The following is a 21592-nucleotide window of genomic DNA, read 5'->3' on the forward strand; positions in this document are numbered from 1 at the left end:
CTACTGCGCATGCGGGGCAGTGCAAATCCACAGGCAGCGTAATCAGACACAACACCGGCTCTTGTGCACGGCATACTTCCTGGTTCCTGTATGTCACATGACATACAGGAAGTATGCCGTGTATTAGAGCCTGCAGGAGGTTAAGTGGATAGACGGGCATCGCTGGACTCTTGCTAGCAGGTATGTCCAGCACAGCTGCAGCTTGGGGGACAGAGGGGGCGCAGAGATGCAGAGTGGGCACATTGAGAGAGAGAGAGGCACACAGGAAGAACAAAGCTTGATTTGAAGGAAATCGTAAATTGAATCAAAATTGTGATTTTGGATAGAAATCGCTCAATTCATTTTTTTCCTAAAATCGTTCAGGCCTAGTTGGTGATACCATAAAGGGCAACCTGGGCAATAGCTCAAGGGCCCTGAGCAGGTCTTGCCATCCCCCCCCCCCCCCCCCCAGGTCTCCCCTGCACAGTATTCGGCAGTGTGGCGTCTCACCTGTCCGGCTGGCACGCTCCTGCGTTAGTCCCTGACTCTGTGCGTTCCCGTCTTCACCCCCGCTGACTGCACCTTCTCACCCAGCACCATATCATGGAATAACATGCAGCAGGACATGGAGGAGAGGGACTCCTGCGGGGATGGAGATGGGAATTCCCCGTGCCATGGACTAAAGAAGGAGCGCGTCCGCCAGGACAGGTGAGTGACTACACTGCCAGAAACTCTGCGGTGCCCCCTTTCTTTGGGCTGGTAACTTGGGTTGCAATGTTAGTGGGCACCCAGCAGGAAACCTCGTAGGGAACAGTTCTCTAATTACAGTAGAGAATCCTTACAGCACAAAGTGATGTGATTGGCTGAATAATGTGGGAGTAGTTTAGTACAACCTATTGGAAACCTGGCAGATGGAGAGTGTGCCGTCCACCCAATCACGTTAGCTGAATTTCCCTATGAGGATTCCTGCTGGGTCCCCTACACTAGACTAGCGCCCCTCAGTGCTGCTGGTGGGCATGATGGGGATCATTTATGGGCTTCAGTACTCTGCACATGCTCAGTAACATTTGTATGCCATTCTGATGGGCTGGAATGAAATAATGGAACAATCCTGGGGAGCACAATACAGTCAGGGGGGCTGCAGCTGGCTCAGGGGCCCTGGAGAGAATTGGAAGCAAAAAAGGGATCCCTAATGCCACTGTACCATGGGGAGGGGGGGGGTGACGTCTGTCAGGGGTATCCATTGTAACTGCCCTGCATAGAGCATACATCATACACACTGCATCACAGCAGTGCACTGACCAGCATACAGTGATCCCTGTAGTCACCATCTACATACAGCTTCCTGCTAAATGTCATCCATACACTGACCTCTGTATACACCATTACTGTCTGCTTACATAGGGCCCTATATACCTGACATACACCATTACTGTACATACCCTATCCACTGACACTGTCCCATGTACTGATCCCCATACACACACTGACACCTACACTGTGCCATGTACTGACCCCCATCCACTGACACATACACTGACCTCTGTACACACCATTACTGTCTGCTTACATAGTGTCCTATATACCTGACATATACCATTACTGTACATACCCCATCCACCAACACATACTATGCACTGACACTGTGCCATGTACTGATCCCCATACACCATATACACACTGACACCTACACTGTGCCATGTACTGATCCCCATCCACTGACACCTACACTGTGCCATGTACTGACCCCCATACACCATATACACACTGACACATACACTGTGCCATGTACTGACCCCCATACACCATATACACACTGACACCTACACTGTGCCATGTACTGACCCCCATACACATACTGACACATACACTGACCTCTGTACACACCATTACTGCCTGCTTACATAGTGCCCTATACACCTGACATACACCACTACTGTACATACCCTATCCACTGACACATACACTGACACCTACACTGTGCCATGTACTGACCCCCATCCACTGACACTGCCATGTACTGATCCCCATACACATACTGACACATACACTGACCTCTGTACACACCATTACTGCCTGCTTACATAGTGCCCTATACACCTGACATACACCACTACTGTACATACCCTATCCACTGACACATACACTGACACCTACACTGTGCCATGTACTGACCCCCATACACTGACACCTACACTGTGCCATGTACTGACCCCCATACACTGACACCTACACTGTGCCATGTACTGACCCCCATACACTGACACCTACACTGTGCCATGTACTGACCCCCATACACTGACACCTACACTGTGCCATGTACTGACCCCCATACACTGACACCTACACTGTGCCATGTACTGACCCCCATACACCATATACACACTGACACCTACACTGTGCCATGTACTGACCTCCATACACACACTGACACCTACACTGTGCCATGTACTGATCCCCATACACACACTGACACATACACTGACATCTGTACACACCATTACTGTCTGCTTACATAGTGTCCTATATACCTGACATATACCATTACTGTACTTACCCACTGATCCTATCCACCAACACATACTCTGCACTGACACTGTGCCACGTACTGATCCCCATACACCATATACACACATAGTGCTATATATACCTGCCCTCCCCATACACCATATACACACTGACACTGTGCCATGTACTGACCCCCATACACCATATACACACATAGTGCTATATATACCTGCCCTCCCCATACACCATATACACACTGACACTGTGCCATGTACTGACCCCCATACACACACAGTGCTATGTATACCTGCCCTCCACATACACCATCACTGATCCCCACACACACAGTGCTAGCCATATACACACACTGATCTCTGTATACAATGCACAGCCAGCGTCTCTCACCTCTCCTCCCGCCGCCTCCATCTCCAGCTATCCCGGCTCCCCTGCGCCTGCGCACTGCTGCCCGGCTCCTTCCCCGCCTCTCCCACCGCTGCCCGTAACCAGGGACGCTGCCGGGGCTGAGCGGGAAGCGGGGAGGGAGGAGGAGCGCCACCTGCCGGACAGCAGCGTCACATACCAGCGCTGGTATACAGTCTACACACTGACACTACACCGGACAGCTGCCAAATCCTCATCTGCCAGCGCTGCCACCTGCTGGAGACCTAGCATACTGCGGCCACTGTAATTTCTGCTGGAGACCCGACATACTGAAGCCACAGCGCCACCTGGTGGAGACCTGACATACTGCAGCCACAGTAACATTCAAGCTGATATACAGTACTGTAGAAAGTAATCTGCCACAGATGGGGATCAGCCAGATAGATGTACCCACACATATATCGGCCAAGAGACGGATGGAATCTGATCAGAGGGAGATCTGTTGGCCGCCAGAAACAGCATTTCGATTCTTGAAGGATTTGGGCAGCACAGTGGCGTAGTGGTTAGCTCTCTCGCCTTGCAGCGCTGGGTCCCTGGTTCGAATTCCAGCCAGGGCAATATCTGCAAAGAGTTTGTATGTTCTCTCCGTGTCTGCATGGGTTTCCTCTGGGTACTCTGGTTTCCTCCCACATTCCAAAAACATACGGATAAGTTAATTGGCTCCCCCTAAAATTGGCCCTAGACTACAGTACTTACACTACATAATATAGACATATGGCAATGGTAGGGATTAGATTGTGAGCTTCTTTGAGGGACAGTTAGTGACAAGATATATATATATATATATATATATATACACTGTACAGCGCTGCGTAATATGTTGGCGCTATATAAATACTAAATAATAATAATAATTTCAGAATGAAATCTTCTGGTAATTGGCCTTATATGACGCCTCATCCACCCCCTCCAGCTGCTGTCCCCCTAATGTTTTATGCCCACTCCCACTGCCCCATTCAGTATTTTACCTGCTGTCACTGTCTTTGTACGTCCGCATTTGTGCACCCAAGTGGCATAGCTTCCAACTGTCCCTCTTTGGGAGCCCTGTCCCTCTCTCCCTCTTTCCTCCTCATTTGTCCCTCTTTCAGGACCTTGTCCCTCTTTCTATGGAAATATTTGTATTTCTTTACTAAAAATGTGTTGGATTGACTCTAAACTTTTTTCCCATCCTTTAAATTGATATATTACTCATTCTAAAATGTTAATATGAAGGAAAATGAACCAGGATAGAAAGGACCAGTGTGGTTTGAGTTATAAAACAACATATGTTTCTTATTAAATCTTTACCGTATGCGTGACTAGGGGCATGTCGGGGGTGTGATTATGGGTGTGGCAGGGGTGTGGCTTAAGTGTCCCTCTTTCTCATTTCAAAATGTTGGGAGGTATGATGTGGTGTCTGGCGTTATAGCATAGTGTGACCTCACGCAGGTGCCCCTTGTGCTGTATGTGGCGGTAGTGACCGGCGGTGCAAATGCAGAAGTACGAGGATGGCAGCAGCTAAAGTATAACTGCACGGGGCACCCGGGGAGACATAAAACATTCAGGGAATAGTGTCCTGGGTTTTCCATCACAATCGTCCTCACGATTATCGAAGACCGTTTCTGCCGCGTACCTGAATCGGACACTTCCAGCGCAACACGACAGGGTAAGTGTGCTAGGCCCCATAGAAAGGTCCTTGCTGTGGCGTTACCCTGCGTGCCAACATAATGAAAGCGCCATAGTGTAAAAGGGGCCTTATTGAAACTTGAGAATTCTTAAAGCGGACCTGAACTCAGAACTTCATCTCAGCTCTAAAACATAAGCAACAGCATAATAACCTTTAAACAAACAATATTTTTTTGTTACAGCTGATACAAATCTGCAGTGTGTCTGAAGTTTATCTACTTCCTGATTCATGGAAGCAGACATTGTCAACAGCCTGTGCTTTCAAATGAGCTTTTCTGCCATCTCTGCCATAGGCAGTTATGTGACACAGGGGAGAGATCAAATTACAACTTAGTCACAGATGAGGGGTTGGGCTGAAATTGCGCATCGAAATTCGCAATTGCGCATCGTAATCGCAATGGAAAATTTCAGGCAAAATTGTAATTAGTTTAGTATGTAATGGTAATATGTGCAACATTTTGTGTAATTTTTAGCGAAAATTTCGCCTAATTTTGTGCCGAATATAGCAGTGAATAGCAAAGCTCCCCATATTGCTACATACAGTGGCTTGCAAAAGTATTCGGCCCCCTTGAAGTTTTCCACATTTTGTCACATTACTGCCACAAACATGCATCAATTTTATTGGAATTCCACGTGAAAGACCAACACAAAGTGGTGTACATGTGAGAAGTGGAACGAAAATCATACATGATTCCAAACATTTTTTGCAAATAAATAACTGCAAAGTGGGGTGTGCGTAATTATTCAGCCCCCTGAGTCAATACTTTGTAGAACCACCTTTTGCTGCAATTACAGCTGCCAGTCTTTTAGGGTATGTCTCTACCAGCTTTGCACATCTAGAGACTGAAATCCTTGCCCATTCTTCTTTGCAAAACAGCTCCAGCTCAGTCAGATTAGATGGACAGCGTTTGTGAACAGCAGATTTCAGATCTTGCCACAGATTCTCGATTGGTTTTAGATCTGGACTTTGACTGGGCCATTCTAACACATGGATATGTTTTGTTTTAAACCATTCCATTGTTACCCTGGCTTTATGTTTAGGGTCATTGTCCTGCTGGAGGGTGAACCTCCGCCCCAGTCTCAAGTCTTTTACAGACTCCAAGAGGTTTTCTTCCAAGATTGCCCTGTATTTGGCTTCATCCATCTTCCCATCAACTCAGAACAGCCTCCCTGTCCCTGCTGAAGAGATGCACCCCCCGAGCATGATGCTGCCACCACCATATTTGACAGTGGGGATGGTGTGTTCAGAGTGATGTGCAGTGTTAGTTTTCCGCCACACATAGCGTTTTGCATTTTGACCAAAAAGTTCCATTTTGGTCTCATCTGACCAGAGCACCTTCTTCCACATGGTTGCTGTGTCCCCCACATGGCTTGTGGCAAACTGCAAACGGGACTTCTTATGCTTTTTTGTTACCAATGCCTTTCTTCTTGCCACTCTTCCATAAAGGCCAACTTTGTGCAGTGCACGAATAATAGTTGTCCTATGGACAGATTCCCCCACCTGAGCTGTAGATCTCTGCAGCTCGTCCAGAGTCACCATGGGCCTCCTGACTGCATTTCTGATCAGCGCTCTCCTTGTTCGGCCTGTGAGTTTAGGTAGACGGCCTTGTCTTGGTAGGTTTACAGTTCTGCCATACTCCTTCCATTTCTGAATGATCGCTTGAACAGTGCTCCGTGGGATGTTCAAGGCTTTGGAAGTCTTTTTGTAGCCTAAGCCTGCTTTAAATTTCTCAATAAATGTATCCCTGACCTGTCTGGTGTGTTCTTTGGACTTCATGGTGTTGTTGCTCCCAATATTCTCTTAGACAACATCTGAGGCCGTCACAGAGCAGCTGTATTTGTACTGACATTAGATTACATGCAGGTGCACTCTATTTAGTCATTAGCACTCATCAGGCAATGTCTATAGGCAACTGACTGCACTCAGATCAAAGGGGGCCAAATAATTACGCACACCCCACTTTGCAGTTATTTATTTGTAAAAAATGTTTGGAATGATGTATGATTTCCATCCCACTTCTCACATGTACACCACTTTGTTTTGGTCTTTCATGTGGAATTCCAATAAAATTGATGCATATTTGTGGCAGTAATGTGACAAAATGTGGAAAACTTCAAGGGGGCCGAATACTTTTGCAACCCACTGTATGTTAAGAAGCATATTTGGAAAACTCTTTTTTTTTGGCTTGTACCCAATATTCTCCTTAACATATGTACAACTGTCTATACAAAATCAAATAAATGTACAGTATAAATCGTAATTACGTATATGAGAAATTGCGAAAATTAAAACTTTTTTTTGCGTAATTGTAGTTATCTGATTACTATAATCACTATTCCGAATTAGACAGGCTAAACTCTCTAAATACACACAGGGTGCGTCTCTCTAGGTTTTCCTTCTGTCCTGCGCAAGAGTTCAGCTCCACTTGAAAGTGTCCTGAACAAACTGCGTTATTCTGATAAGTGTCTGGGCTGCGTAATTACAGCGTTTTAATTCCTCAAATCCCTCTTTGGTGGCAGCTCGTCAGATGAGTCACTCATATTGTAATCTCAGCACTTACATCTGTAACGCTCCCTCCTCTATTGTGGCAATAATTAGCCTCGATGAATATTTATCAAAGCTCTCCGACTTTTCAGCGAGAGTTCCTGTTCTTCGCGCCGCACGTCTCCGAATAGCGGGGAGGCAAAGTACGCACTCCTCCTTCTCGCTTTGTCTAATCATTAAATAACACAAATCCGACACAAAGAATGACATAAAGCAGGCCTGTGATTGTTACCTAATAATCCCATTATTGCAATAAATGTGTGACACAAATTATACTTTACGGCCTTAAGGATGAATATAAATAGTATTCTCAATGAAGTACTGAGTCCAGCAGGCTGAGCGTTCCTCCTCCTGGCCAGTGGCCACCAGTCACCACGCTACTGATACCTGAGAGTGCTGCCCTCTACTGATACCTGAGAGTGCTGCCCTCTACTGACACCTGAGAGTGCTGCAGCCCCTCTACTGATACCTGAGAGTGCTGCCCTCTACATATACCTGACACTGCTGCCCTCTACTGACACCTGAGAGTGCTGCAGCCCCTCTACTGACACCTGACACTGCTGCCCTCTACTGATACCTGAGACTGCTGCCCTCTACTGACACCTGAGAGTGCTGCAGCCTCTCTACTGATACCTGACACTGCTGCCCTCTACTGACACCTGAGAGTGCTGCCCTCTACTGACACCTGAGAGTGCTGCAGCCCCTCTACTGACACCTGACACTGCTGCCCTCTACTGATACCTGACACTGCTGCCCTCTACTGACACCTGAGAGTGCTGCAGCCCCTCTACTGATACCTGAGAGTGCTGCCCTCTACTTATACCTGACACTGCTGCCCTCTACTGACACCTGAGAGTGCTGCAGCCCCTCTACTGATACCTGAGACTGCTGACCTCTACTGACACCTGAGAGTGCTGCCCTCTACTGACACCTGAGAGTCAGGGGCGTAGCAATAAGGGGTGCAGAGGTAGCGACCGCATCGGGGCCCTTGGGCCAGAGGGGCCCCGAATGGGTCCACCCTCTATCACAGTATTAGCTCTCTATTGGTCCTGTGCTGGTAATAATCACTTCTATAGATGCTTTGAATAGTAGTAATCCTTAACACACTGTTCCCCAACCCCTTCTTGCACCTCTGACACTGGGGTTGTCCTTGGCAGGTTTTGGTGCGCCGTATCAATTGTTATGTATAGAGTGCTTGGGGGGGCCCCATGTAAAACTTGCACCGGGGCCCACAGCTCTTTAGCTACGCCACTGCTGAGAGTGCTGCAGCCCCTCTACTGATACCTGAGACTGCTGCCCTCTACTGACACCTGACACTGCTGCCCTCTACTGACACCTGAGAGTGCTGCAGCCCCTCTACTGATACCTGAGACTGCTGCAGCCCCTCTACTGATACCTGAGAGTGCTGCCCTCTACTTATACCTGACACTGCTGCCCTCTACTGACACCTGAGAGTGCTGCAGCCCCTCTACTGATACCTGAGAGTGCTGCCCTCTACATATACCTGACACTGCTGCCCTCTACTGACACCTGAGAGTGCTGCAGCCCCTCTACTGATACCTGAGAGTGCTGCAGCCCCTCTACTGACACCTGAGAGTGCTGCAGCCCCTCTACTGATACCTGACACTGCTGCCCTCTACTGATACCTGAGACTGCTGCCCTCTACTGACACCTGAGAGTGCTGCAGCCTCTCTACTGATACCTGACACTGCTGCCCTCTACTGACACCTGAGAGTGCTGCAGCCCCTCTACTGATACCTGACACTGCTGCCCTCTACTGATACCTGAGACTGCTGCCCTCTACTGACACCTGAGAGTGCTGCAGCCTCTCTACTGATACCTGACACTGCTGCCCTCTACTGACACCTGAGAGTGCTGCCCTCTACTGACACCTGAGAGTGCTGCAGCCCCTCTACTGACACCTGACACTGCTGCCCTCTACTGATACCTGACACTGCTGCCCTCTACTGACACCTGAGAGTGCTGCAGCCCCTCTACTGACACCTGACACTGCTGCCCTCTACTGACACCTGACACTGCTGCCCTCTACTGACACCTGACACTGCTGCCCTCTAGTGACACCTGAGAGTGCTGCAGCCTCTTTACTGATGCCCAAGAGTGCTGCCCTCTACTTATGCCTGACACTGCTGCCCTCTACTTATGCCTGACACTGCTGCCCTCTACTGACACCTGAGAGTGCTGCCTGCAGACCCTCTACTGATACCCGAGAGTGCTGCAGCCCCTCTACTGATACCCGAGAGTGCTGCAGCCCCTCTACTGATACCCGAGAGTGCTGCCCTCTACTTATACCTGACACTGCTGCCCTCTACTGACACCTGAGAGTGCTGCAGCCTCTCTACTGATGCCCAAGAGTGCTGCCCTCTACTTATACCTGACACTGCTGCCCTCTACTGACACCTGAGAGTGCTGCAGCCCCTCTACTGATACCCAAGAGTGCTGCCCTCTACTGATACCTGACACTGCTGCCTCCTATCGACCGCAGTCTAGGCCTGGAATGCCAGTGGTCCTGGGGGGTGCCATGCCCCTGTATTAAGCCTGCCCTGGAATAAAGCCATGCCCCTGACTAAGCCCCACCCCTAATATTGGAGGCCCCTCTAACTACCAACTACTAGATGTTAATAATGAGGGGCTCCTGTGGCTACCTAATACTGGGGTCCCTTCCGCCTATTAACTACTGGGGTGCTACCCAGGGCCAGCCCTGCCATGAAGCCACCTGGGTCATTGGAAACATGTTTAGGTGGCACTGTCGGCGACATGTGACTACCTCGTCCAGTGCTGGTGCCTCTCCAGCTCTGCACTGCATCCTATCACTGTACAGCGCAGTCTCCCTGTAGACTCCTGATGTCATGTGACTACCTCGTCCAGTGCTGGTGCCTCTCCAGCTCTGCACTGCATCCTATCACTGTACAGCGCAGTCTCCCTGTAGACTCCTGATGTCATGTGACTATGTCGTCCAGTGCTGGTGCCTCTCCAGCTCTGCACTGCAGCCTATCACTGTACAGCGCAGTCTCCCTGTAGACTTCTGATGTCATGTGACATGCATGGGAGCCTATTGGGGGACGCTTGTGCACAGTGATAGGCGGCAGTGCAGAAGAGGACCCGGCTCTGGACCAGGTACTTCTGCTAGGGTTGTACAGAGACACATTAAGGTGAAATGGGGCCCTAGGCAAGTAACAATTTTGGGCCCGCCCTTCATGGCTATCTGGCTTTTTTAGCTAGATTTGGTGGGGTCTAGCATCCTCCAGGCCCCTAGTCTCACCCCAGGCCCTAGGCAACTGCCTATATGCCTTGTGGATGATCCAGCTCTGGGGTGGAAGATAGAGAGACAGAGGATGGAAGAGCTTACACTCTGTTACAGTGTAAGGCGGAAGTACAGGAGGCAGAAGAGCTTACACTCCACCTCTCTCGATATATTCATACAACCATAACCTGCCTTAGTCAGGCTGTGGGTGAGAAATATATATATATATTCCGGCCTGGATCTGATTAGCATTAGTTAAGAACAGCATACCTCACAATTTTTTGAAATAAGAAAGATGGACACTTAAGCCACGCCCCTGCCACACCCCAACACACCCCTAGTCATGCATACCATACAGATTTCATTAAAAGATATGTTGTTTTATAATTCTACACTGGTCCTTTCTATCAGGGGTCAGTTTCCTTCACATTAACACTTAAAAATAAGAAATACGGCATATCAATTTAAAGGATGGAAATAACATTTACGGCCTTTTCCCACTGCACAGCTGAATCGCAAAATCACAAATCGCTACTGATTTTTAAATCGCTAGGGTTGCTACTTGATGGGCTGGTGCACCCCAGAGCGGTTCTGGAGCGTTTTTTAAAACGCTTGCAGGGGGGAAACCGCTTGGCTAATGAAAGTGAATGGGATGGTGCACACCAGAGCGGCTCGTTTTTTCCAGAAACGCAAACTCGGGGGCTGCAGCATTTTTTAGATTTCTGAGGCCTTTCTGCCTCAATGTTAAAGTATAGGAAAGTGGAAAACCGCTCTGAAAAACGATAGACCAGAGCGGTTTTCCAGGCGTTTTTGTTACAGAAGCTGCTCAGCATAGCTCCCAACTGTCGCTTTTTCGGAGGGACAGTCCCTTTTTGGGAGCCCTGTCCCTCTTTCCCTCTTATTTGTCCCTCTTTCAGGACTTTGTCCCTCTTTCTATATAAATATGTATATTTCTCTACTAAAAATGTGTTTGATTGACTCTAAACTTTATTCACATCCTTTAAATTGATATATTACTAATTTTAAAATGTTACTATGAAGGAAAATAAACCAGGACAGAAAGGACCAGTGTGGTTTGAATGATAAAACAACATATTTTTCTTATGAAATCTTTATGGTATGCATGACTAGGTACGCGCGTGGGGGCGTGACCAGGGGTCTGGCAGGGGCGTGGCTTAAGTGTCCCTTTTTCTCATCTCAAAAAGTTGGGAGGTATGTGTTCAGTAACAGCTTTTACTGTAACAATATATGAAATCTGCAACAGAAAACCGCTCCAAAAACCACTAGGCATGTGTAGAAAACGTCTCTAACCATGCCTAGAAATCTGTTTCAAAATCATCTAGCGTTTTGCAGATCTGCTAGAGGGTTTTGGCACTGGGCCTATCATAGAAATTATGAGAAGTATTTTCCACTATAGTGATTCGATTTGAAAATCGCAATCGCTTTCTGGAGCGATTTTAAGAGAGATAATACAATGCAAATGAGCAATCGCATAACAGAATTGATGAAAAATCGCAATCGCTGGCATTTGTGATTGGGATTGCTAGTGGAAAAGGGCCCTAATGCTGGATGCAGAAACGAATGGAATTTGGTCATAAAATCGCACAAAAAATCGTTCCATTCTCAGATCGGACATGCTGGAAATAATCTATTGGGCAGGTAAATCTGCCGAAAAATTGTATGGTGTGGATCCAGCATTGGTGTCAGTTAGACACATTTTTTCAGTAGAAAAATCCATATATTTACACAAATCTGTACATCAGTCCTGAAAGAGGGACAAATAAGGAGGAAAGAGGGACAGAGGCCCCAAAGAGGGACTGTTCCTACAAAAGAGAGACAGTTGGGAGCAGGGCCGGGTTTTTGCCCAACGGGGCACCTGAACATAAAAGAGGAGATGCTAAATAGAAAAAAGGAGGCTGTAAATGGAGAGCAACAAATGGATAAAGGGAAACTGATGACCAAGGGAGGCGGAGCTGTTCATGAAAGAGAGGGGCTGCTGTACATGGATGATACACATGGAAGAGGGGGCTGTACATGGAATGGGAGGGGCTGCTGTACATGGATGATACACATGGAAGAGGGGGCTGTACATGGAATGGGAGGGGCTGCTGTACATGGATGATACACATGGAAGAGGGGGCTGCACATGGAATGGGAGGGGATGCTGTACATGAATGATACACATGGAAGAGGAGGCTGCACATGGAATGGGAGGAGGCTGCTGTACATGGATGATACACGTGGAAGAGGGGGCTGTATATGGAATGGGATGGGGGCTGCTGTACATGGATGTTACACATGGAAGAAAGAGGGCTGCACATGGAATGGGAGGGACTGCTGTACATGGATGATACACATGGAAGAGGGGGCTGTATATGGAATGGGATGGGGGCTGCTGTACATGGATGTTACACATGGAAGAAAGAGGGCTGCACATGGAATGGGAGGGACTGCTGTACATGGATGATACACATGGAAGAGGGGGCTGCACATGGAATGGGAGGGGATGCTGTACATGGATGATACACATGGAAGAGGGGGCTGCAAATGGAATGGGAGGGGGCTGCTGTACATGGATGTTACACATGAAAGAGGAGGCTGCACATGGAATGGGAGGAGGCTGCTGTACATGGATGATACACATGGAAGAGGGGGCTGCAAATGGAATGGGAGGGGGCTGCTGTACATGGATGTTACACATGAAAGAGGAGGCTGCACATGGAATGGGAGGAGGCTGCTGTACATGGATGATACACATGGAAGAGGGGGCTGCAAATGGAATGGGAGGGGGCTGCTGTACATGGATGTTACACATGAAAGAGGAGGCTGCACATGGAATGGGAGGGGGCTGCTGTACATGGATGATACATGTGGAAGAGGGGGCTGCACATGGAATGGGAGGGGGCTGCTGTACATGGATGATACACATGGAAGAGAGGGGCTGCACATGGAATGGGAGGGGGCTGCTGTACATGGATGTTACACATGTAAGAGGGGGCTGCACATGGAATGGGAGGGGCTGCTGTGCATGGATGTTACACATGGAAGAGGGGGCTGTGCATGGAATGGGAGGGGGGTGCTGTACATGGATGTTACACATGGAAGAGAGGGGCTGCACATGGAATGGGAGGGGGCTGCTGTACATGAATGTTACACATGGAAGAGGGGGCTGCACATGGAATGGGAGGGGCTGCTGTGCATGGATGTTACACATGGAAGAGAAGGCTGCACATGGAATGGGAGGAGGGCTGTTGTACATGGATGATACACATGGAAGAAGAGGCTGTATATGGAATGGGAGGGGGCTGCTGTACATGGATGTTACACATGGAAGAAAGAGGGCTGCACATGGAATGGGAGGGGGCTGCTGTACATGAATGATACACACGGAAGAGGGGGCTGTATATGGAATGGGAGGGGGCTGCTGTACATGGATGTTACACATGGAAGAGGGAGCTGCACATGGAATGGGAGGGGCTGCTGTGCATGGATGTTACACATGGAAGAGGAGGCTGCACATGGAATGGGAGGAGGGCTGTTGTACATGGATGATACACATGGAAGAGGAGGCTGTATATGGAATGGGAGGGGGCTGCTGTACATGGATGTTACACATGGAAGAAAGAGGGCTGCACATGGAATGGGAGGGGCTGCTGTACATGGATGATACACATGGAAGAGGAGGCTGCACATGGAATGGGAGGAGGCTGCTGTACATGGATGATACACGTGGAAGAGGGGGCTGTATATGGAATGGGAGGGGGCTGCTGTACATGGATGATACACATGGAAGAAAGAGGGCTGCACATGGAATGGGAGGGGCTGCTGTACATGGATGATACACATGGAAGAGCAGGCTGCACATGGAATGGGAGGGGCTTCTGTACATGGATGATACACATGGAAGAGGAGGTTGCACATGGAATGGGAGGGACTGCTGTACATGGATGATACACATGGAAGAGGGGGCTGCACATGGAATGGGAGGGGATGCTGTACATGGATGATACACATGGAAGAGGGGGATGCACATGGAATGGGAGGGGGCTGCTGTACATGGATGTTACACATGAAAGAGGAGGCTGCACATGGAATGGGAGGGGCTGCTGTACATGGATGATACACATGGAAGAGGGGGCTGCACATGGAATGGGAGGGGATGCTGTACATGGATGATAACACATGGAAGAGGGGGCTGCACATGGAATGGGAGGGACTGATGTACATTGATGATACACATGGAAGAGGGGGCTGCACATGGAATGGGAGGGGATGCTGTACATGGATGATACACGTGGAAGAGGGGGCTGCGCATGGAATGGGAGGGGATGCTGTACATGGATGGTACACGTGGAAGAGGGGGCTGCGCATGGAATGGGCACTGCTGCACAAGTAAGAGGAGCCACAACATACTTGGCCCAGGGGCACAAAAAGTATAAATCCGGCCTGGGTTGGGAGCTACAGATTGGTGTGGTTGGGTTACAATTAGAGATAGCCCGAACGGTTCACCGGCAAACAGGAACCGGCGGCAAACTTCCGGGGTTCTCGATCGCGGAGAACCGCAAACTTTTCCGGAAGTTCAATTCGCCCCCGTAGTACATCATTAGGGTCAACTTCGCTACATCACAGTCAGCAGGCACATTGTAGCCAATCAGGCTACACTCCCTCCTGGAGCCCCCCCCCCCCCCCCCCCCTTATGAAAGGCAGGCAGCGTCAGGCTTTTCACTCACTCATGTGCCTGCAGTAATTAGAGAAGTGAGAGCTGCTGCAGAGAGAGGTATAGGGAAAGCTTAGTTAGGCTCTTGTAGGCTTGTTAGCTTGCTTCTTGCTGATTCTTATTGCTAAAAAAAACACCCCTCAACAGCTCTTTTGAGAGCTAATCTTGTTCTTGAGATCTATTTTTTTTTTTTGTGGCCCACTTACATTATATACAGCCCAGTCAGTCACAGCTGGCCTTTGGCCCCTTGGTGGTAATTCCTACTGTGCCACTGCCAGGCCCAGCACATTCAGTGACTACCTGTGTGTGTGACAGGCAGCTGCACATTTGTAATCCCAATCACTGCACCTGTTCACTGTTCAGTGCACCTACCTACCTATACCTACGTGAGTGCACACATTGTTAATACCACCAGTCATTGCACCTGTTCCCGGTACCTGTGTGTGTGTGTGTGTGTGTGTGTGTGTGTGTGTGTGTGTGTGTGTGTGTGTGTGTGTGTGTGTGTGTGTGTGTGTGTGTGTGTGTGTGTGTGTGTGTGACAGGCAGCTGCACATTTGTAATTCCAATCACTGCAGTGCATACCTGTAACCTGTTCAGTGCACCTACGTGAGTGCAAGCAGTGTAATATACCACCAGTCATTGCACCTGTTCACGGTACCTGTGTGTGACAGCTGCACGTTTGTAATACCAATCCCTGCATACCTGTTAACTGCACCTGTGTGACAGCTGCACATTGTATTGTAATACCAGTCACTGCTACCTTTCACTGCACCTGTGAGACCGCTCGCTGTTTACTATACCAGTCCGTGCATACCTGTCAACTGCACCTGTGTGACAGCTGCACATTGTATTGTAATACCAGTCACTTCTACTTTTCACTGCACCTGTGTGACTGCACATTGTATTAGTGAAGTCAGTGCATACCTTTCACTTCATCCCCCCCCCCCCCCTGATATGGACAAAACAACAGGCAGAGGCAAAGGCAGACAACCCAGAGGCAGGCCAACCGGCAGGTCTGTTCGAGGTCGCGCTGTTGTGATTTTAGGCGGCTCTCGACCAAAGTACAGTGTTCAGAAGAAGGCACGTGTCATCAACCCCCAATATTGTCAGGACTTAGTTGACTATTTAAAGGATACCACAACCGAACGGTTGTGGTAAAATTGATTGCCGCACTGTGTAGGGGGTAATGAGCGCATACCTGCATTAGCATGTGACGCTCGGTGTAATGGTGCACACACGCAGCAAAAAGGGGACAGCGTACTTCTGAGCCTGGCACTATGCGCCGGCCAGAAGCGAAGGGGGAAGGACATACTGCGCACACAGGGCGCAGTATGTCCGGGGTAAAGTTCAGTAAAGTCACCAGACACCGGCATGGATAATCTAAGAATGGCGTCAGACGAAGGGGGCTGGAGGAAATGCAGGTATGTGCTCATTACCCTCTACACAGTGCGGCAATCAATTTTACCACAACCGTTCGGTTGTGGTATCCTTTGACACAGAACACCTCATCTTTCTCAGCTTCCACATGGAAGCGTGACATATCTTCCTCCTCCTGCTCTGATTCTGGCACCCCACTTAACACTCCGTCGGCACGTCGGCAACCATTACCAAAGTGCCATCATCACAGGGCTCAGCGGTGTGGACGTTTTTGTGTGTGTCTGCCTCAGAAGAGAGCAATGCCATCTGTACTCTCTGCCACCGAAAATTGAGCCGTGAAAAGACCAAGACCCGCGTAGGGACAACTACCTTACGAAGGCACATGATTACAAAGCACAAACTGCAATGGGATTACCACCTGAGGAAAAGCAGCTCACAAAAGCAAAGCCACACACCGTAGTGGAAGATACCAGGCCGCAATTATTTCGCAAAAAAGGCGATACCTAAACTGTACCGTGATGTTGAAAGGCAAGTGGTGATATCTCTGGCACACAGCGTTGGGTCAAGGGTCCATCTGACCACGAATGCCTGGTCTGCAAAGCACGCTCAGGTCTGCCGGAACACACACACAGCATCTCTGCCTGCACGCCGCTTGACTGCCTTCTCTGCCACCACCAACAGGGTCCAGGACTCCAGACAGATTCCTGCTAGCAGCGGCCGCTATAGTAATTTTTTCTGGTGCGTGTACATGCCTGCCTAATTTTTCTGGCTCTAATGCAGCTGCAACAACAAAACAAAAGGCATGTACATGTGTCAATTCCTCTTCGTGATCGTTACCTTGCCGCGGTGAAGGGGCTTGCGTATCACAATGAAGCAATGACCGCCGGCTATATGAGTGTGTTGGGGTTGGGGGGCACACCTGACCCAAGAAGATAGATAATAAGGTCGTTGCTTCATTGTGGACAGACCAAATTCGATCAGCTGGACACTCAGTCACTGTTGTTCTGTCATTCAACTACCTCAGCCCGACCATATAGGCTTGACACCGCCATGGCCTGCACTCTCGTCATGGTGCGCACCAGTCCAGCATGGCCGTCACAACACAAACAGCTGTTTGCGGTGCGTTACAGAGTGAGTTTTGGTCTGTCAGTGTGAAGCAGTATGCTAATTACACTACCTGATTGATGTATACACATGCAAGATGTTTTAAAGCACTTTAGGCCTCCAATTTAGCATTCAATATGATTTCTGCCCTTAAAACGCTGCTTTGCGTCAAATCCAGATTTGTCCCCGGGACTTTTGGCGTGTATCCCACTCCTCCATGCAAAAACTCAGATGTTAGACCCCTTGAAACATCTTTTCCATCACTTTTGTGGCCAGCATAAATGCTTCTAGTTTTCAAAGTTCGCCTCCCCATTGAAGTCTATTGCGGTACGCGGAAGTTTGCATGTTCGCGAACGTTTGCGGAGGTTCGCGAACTGAAAATCGGAGGTTTGGGCCATCTCTAGTTACAATCAAATGCAAGGGAAAAGATCATTCCACACAGCCCTTTATATATTTTCACACACTTTACGCACAGCCTGTATTTTTTAGCAGCTGTCTATAAATGTCTGACCCGCCAGCAGCCTTCGGGAGGGTGTGCGTTTCGGTAGTCGGTGAAACATCACAGATCGCCTAGTTGCCTAGGCAAGCAGAGCTATTTGCAGGTGTTGTGCAGACATGAATGACTGTGAATACTGAATAGGCTGATGACACAGAACACTAAATATAGTCCTATTCCTGGCCTAAGAAAAATGTTTGTGCCATTTCTCTGTCTCCACGGAAACAGAACATCACCTGACACATGACAGTCTTAGGAAGTTGTGGAGATTGTGTGTGATTGGGATACCGGAACATGTTAGGGATCGGAGATTATCAGTCTTATGTAACAGAGCAAGGTGTGGGAGCAGCCAATCAGAAAACATTCTATTGTGCTATATCCATTGTGCACGGTTTTCAATAAAGGTTGGACTTTTATGGATTGGTCGAGCGGATCCTTTTCTTCTTCTCAAATCCTAAAATGTACCTGAATTAAAATTTGGCAGGACTACCGACCAGCGTTGCAAGCAGTCTGCAGCTCACGGTCTTCTGACATATGACCAAGATGGAGTGATTGGTCATGTGCTGGACTGGATCACTACGAAGCTGTGCATGGCTATTGGCTAGCTGAATTTCTGAATATTAATAGAATGAAAAAATTGTGAAAAAAGAAAGGAGCAGTGGTACATCTTCATCATGAATTTTTCTTGGTCTGCATGACTGGTGGTGGTCGGAGGGTTCAATATATTTTTGTGATACAAACCATTCTTCTTTCTCATCTTAGCATTTCTATGTTGGATGAACATGGACCCCAAGGCAAATATCAGGTATTTCCTCTGGACCAGTACTCCATACCCCTATCACCCTCCCCAGTACTGATTCCCCAAAGTCTTGCCCCGCTCCCACTAAGGAGTTCCTTCTAAGTTCTTCCCCCTCTTCAGTGCTGACCCCCCCCCATGTTCTCCCCTGGACTCAGTATGAAGTCTCTTTCAAGTTCTTCCCACCTCGCCAGAACAGGTTCCCTCTACAGTTCCTAGTTCAGAGCCCCTCCTCCATGGTGGACAGGTGGACAGTTATGGAGCACAGGTGGACAGTGATGGAGCACAGGTGGGCAGTTACGGAGCACAGGTGGTCAGTTATTGAGCACAGGTGGACAGGTATGGAGCACAGGTGGGCAGTTATGGAGCACAGGTGGACAGTGATGGAGCACAGGTGGACAGTGATGGAGCACAGGTGGACAGTGATGGAGCACAGGTGGACAGTGATGGAGCACAGGTGGACAGTACTGAAGCACAGGTGGACAGTGATGGAGCACAGGTGGGCAGTTATGGAGCACAGGAGGACAGTTATGGAGCACAGGTGGGCAGTTATGGAGCACAGGTGGACAGTTGGGGAGCACAGGTGGACAGTTATGGTGGAACAAGAGACATCTATAGGACTACCTATGAGCGGTGTATATCGCCTGTGCTCTGTACGTGAAGGAATTAAGTCACGTGTCACCGGTAGCAGTCACGTCTCTGGTACAGATCCTCCGGATGGCTCCGTGTCACCGGTAGCAGTCACGACTCTGGTACAGATCCTCCGGGTGGGTCCGTGTCACCGGTAGCAGTCACGTCTCTGGTACAGATCCTCCGGATGGGTCCGTGTCACCGGTAGCAGTCATGTCTCTGGTACACATCCTCCGGATGAATCCGTGTCACCGGTAGCAGTCACGTCTCTGGTGCAGATCCTCCAGATGGGTCCGTGTCACCGGTAGCAGTCACCGGTACAGATCCTCTGGATGGGTCCGTGTCACCGGTAGCAGTCACGTCTCTGGTACAGATCCTCCGGATGGGTCCGTGTCACCGGTAGCAGTCACGTCTCTGGTACAGATCCCCTGGATGGGTCCGTGTCACTGGTAGCAGTCACGTCTCTGGTACAGATCCTCCGGATGGGTCCGTGTCACCGGTAGCAGTCACGTCTCTGGTACAGATCCCCTGGATGGGTCCGTGTCACTGGTAGCAGTCACGTCTCTGGTACCCATCCTCCGGATTAATTCATGTCACCGGTAGCAGTCACGTCTCTGGTACAGTACAGATCCTCCGGAGGGATCCGTGTCACTGGTAGCAGTCACCGGTACAGATCCTCCGGATGGGTCCGTGTCACCGGTAGCAGTCACGTCTCTGGTACAGATCCTCTGGATGGGTCCGTGTCACCGGTAGCAGTCACGTGTCACCAGTAGCAGTCACGTCTCTGGTACAGATCCTCCGGATGGGTCCGTGTCACCGGTAGCAGTTACGTGTTACCGGTAGCAGTCACGTCTCTGGTACAGATCCTCCGGATGGGTCCGTGTCACTGGTAGCAGTCACGTCTCTGGTACAGATCCTCTGGATGGGTCCGTGTCACTGGTAGCAGTCACGTGTCACCGGTAGCAGTCACGTCTCTGGTACAGATCCTCTGGATGGGTCCGTGTCACCGGTAGCAGTCACGTCTCCGGTACAGATCCTCCGGATGGGTCCGTGTCACCGATAGCAGTCACGTCTCTGGTACAGATCCTCCGTGTGGGTCGGTGTCACCGGTAGCAGTCACGTGTCACCGGTAGCAGTCACGTCTCTGGTACAGATCCTCTGGATGGGTCCGTGTCACCGGTAGCAGTCACGTGTCACCAGTAGCAGTCACGTCTCTGGTACAGATTCTGGATGGGTCAGTGTCACCGGTAGCAGTCACGTGTCACCGGTAGCAGTCACGTCTCCAGTACAGATCCTCTGAATGGGTCAGTGTCACAGGTAGCAGTCACGTGTCACCGGTAGCAGTCACGTCTATGGTACAGATCCTCCAGATGGGTCCATGTCACCGGTAGCAGTCACGTCTCCGGTACAGATCCTCCGGATGGGTCCGTGTCACCAGTAGCAGTCACGTGTCACCGGTAGCAGTCATGTCTCTGGTACAGATCCTCCGGATGGGTCGGTGTCACCGATAGCAGTCACGTCTCTGGTACAGATCCTCCGGGTGGGTCCGTGTCACCAGTAGCAGTCACGTGTCACCGGTAGCAGTCACCTCTCTGGTACAGATCCTCGGGATGGGTCAGTGTCACCGGTAGCAGTCACGTGTCACCGATAGCAGTCACATCTCTGGTACAGATCCTCCGGATGGGTCCGTGTCACCGGTAACAGTCACGTCTCTGGCACAGATCCTCCGGGTGGGTCCGTGTCACCAGTAGCAGTCACGTCTCTAGTACAGATCCTCCAGGTGGGTCCGTGTCACCAGTAGCAGTCACGTGTCACCGGTAACAGTCACGTGTCACCGGTAGCAGTCACCTCTCTGGTACAGATCCTCCGGATGGGTCCGTGTCACTGGTAGCAGTCACGTCTCTGGTACAGATCCTCCGGATGGGTCCGTGTCACCGGTAGCAGTCACGTGTCACCGGTAGCAGTCACGTCTCTGGTACAGATCCTCCGGATGGGTCCGTGTCACCGGTAGCAGTCACGTGTCACCGGTAGCAGTCACGTCTTTGGTACAGATCCTCCGGATGGGTCCGTGT

At 49.7% G+C, this 21592-nt stretch overlaps 1 protein-coding gene across 2 annotated transcripts in view; it reads right to left on the reverse strand.

The window, feature by feature from the left end:
• Window positions 1-2991, reverse strand: part of ALMS1 (ALMS1 centrosome and basal body associated protein) — an 82688-nt gene extending 79697 nt beyond the window's left edge. For both annotated transcript variants that reach the window (XM_068274149.1, XM_068274140.1), the window contains exon 1: window positions 2893-2991. In XM_068274149.1, the coding sequence (XP_068130250.1) occupies window positions 2893-2913 (21 nt within the window). In that variant the 5' untranslated portion in view covers window positions 2914-2991. The remainder of the gene's footprint in view (window positions 1-2892) is intronic.
• Window positions 2992-21592: the final 18601 nt, after the last annotated feature.

Source organism: Hyperolius riggenbachi, chromosome 1, assembly GCF_040937935.1.
Source record: "Hyperolius riggenbachi isolate aHypRig1 chromosome 1, aHypRig1.pri, whole genome shotgun sequence".
NCBI lineage: Eukaryota > Metazoa > Chordata > Amphibia > Anura > Hyperoliidae > Hyperolius > Hyperolius riggenbachi.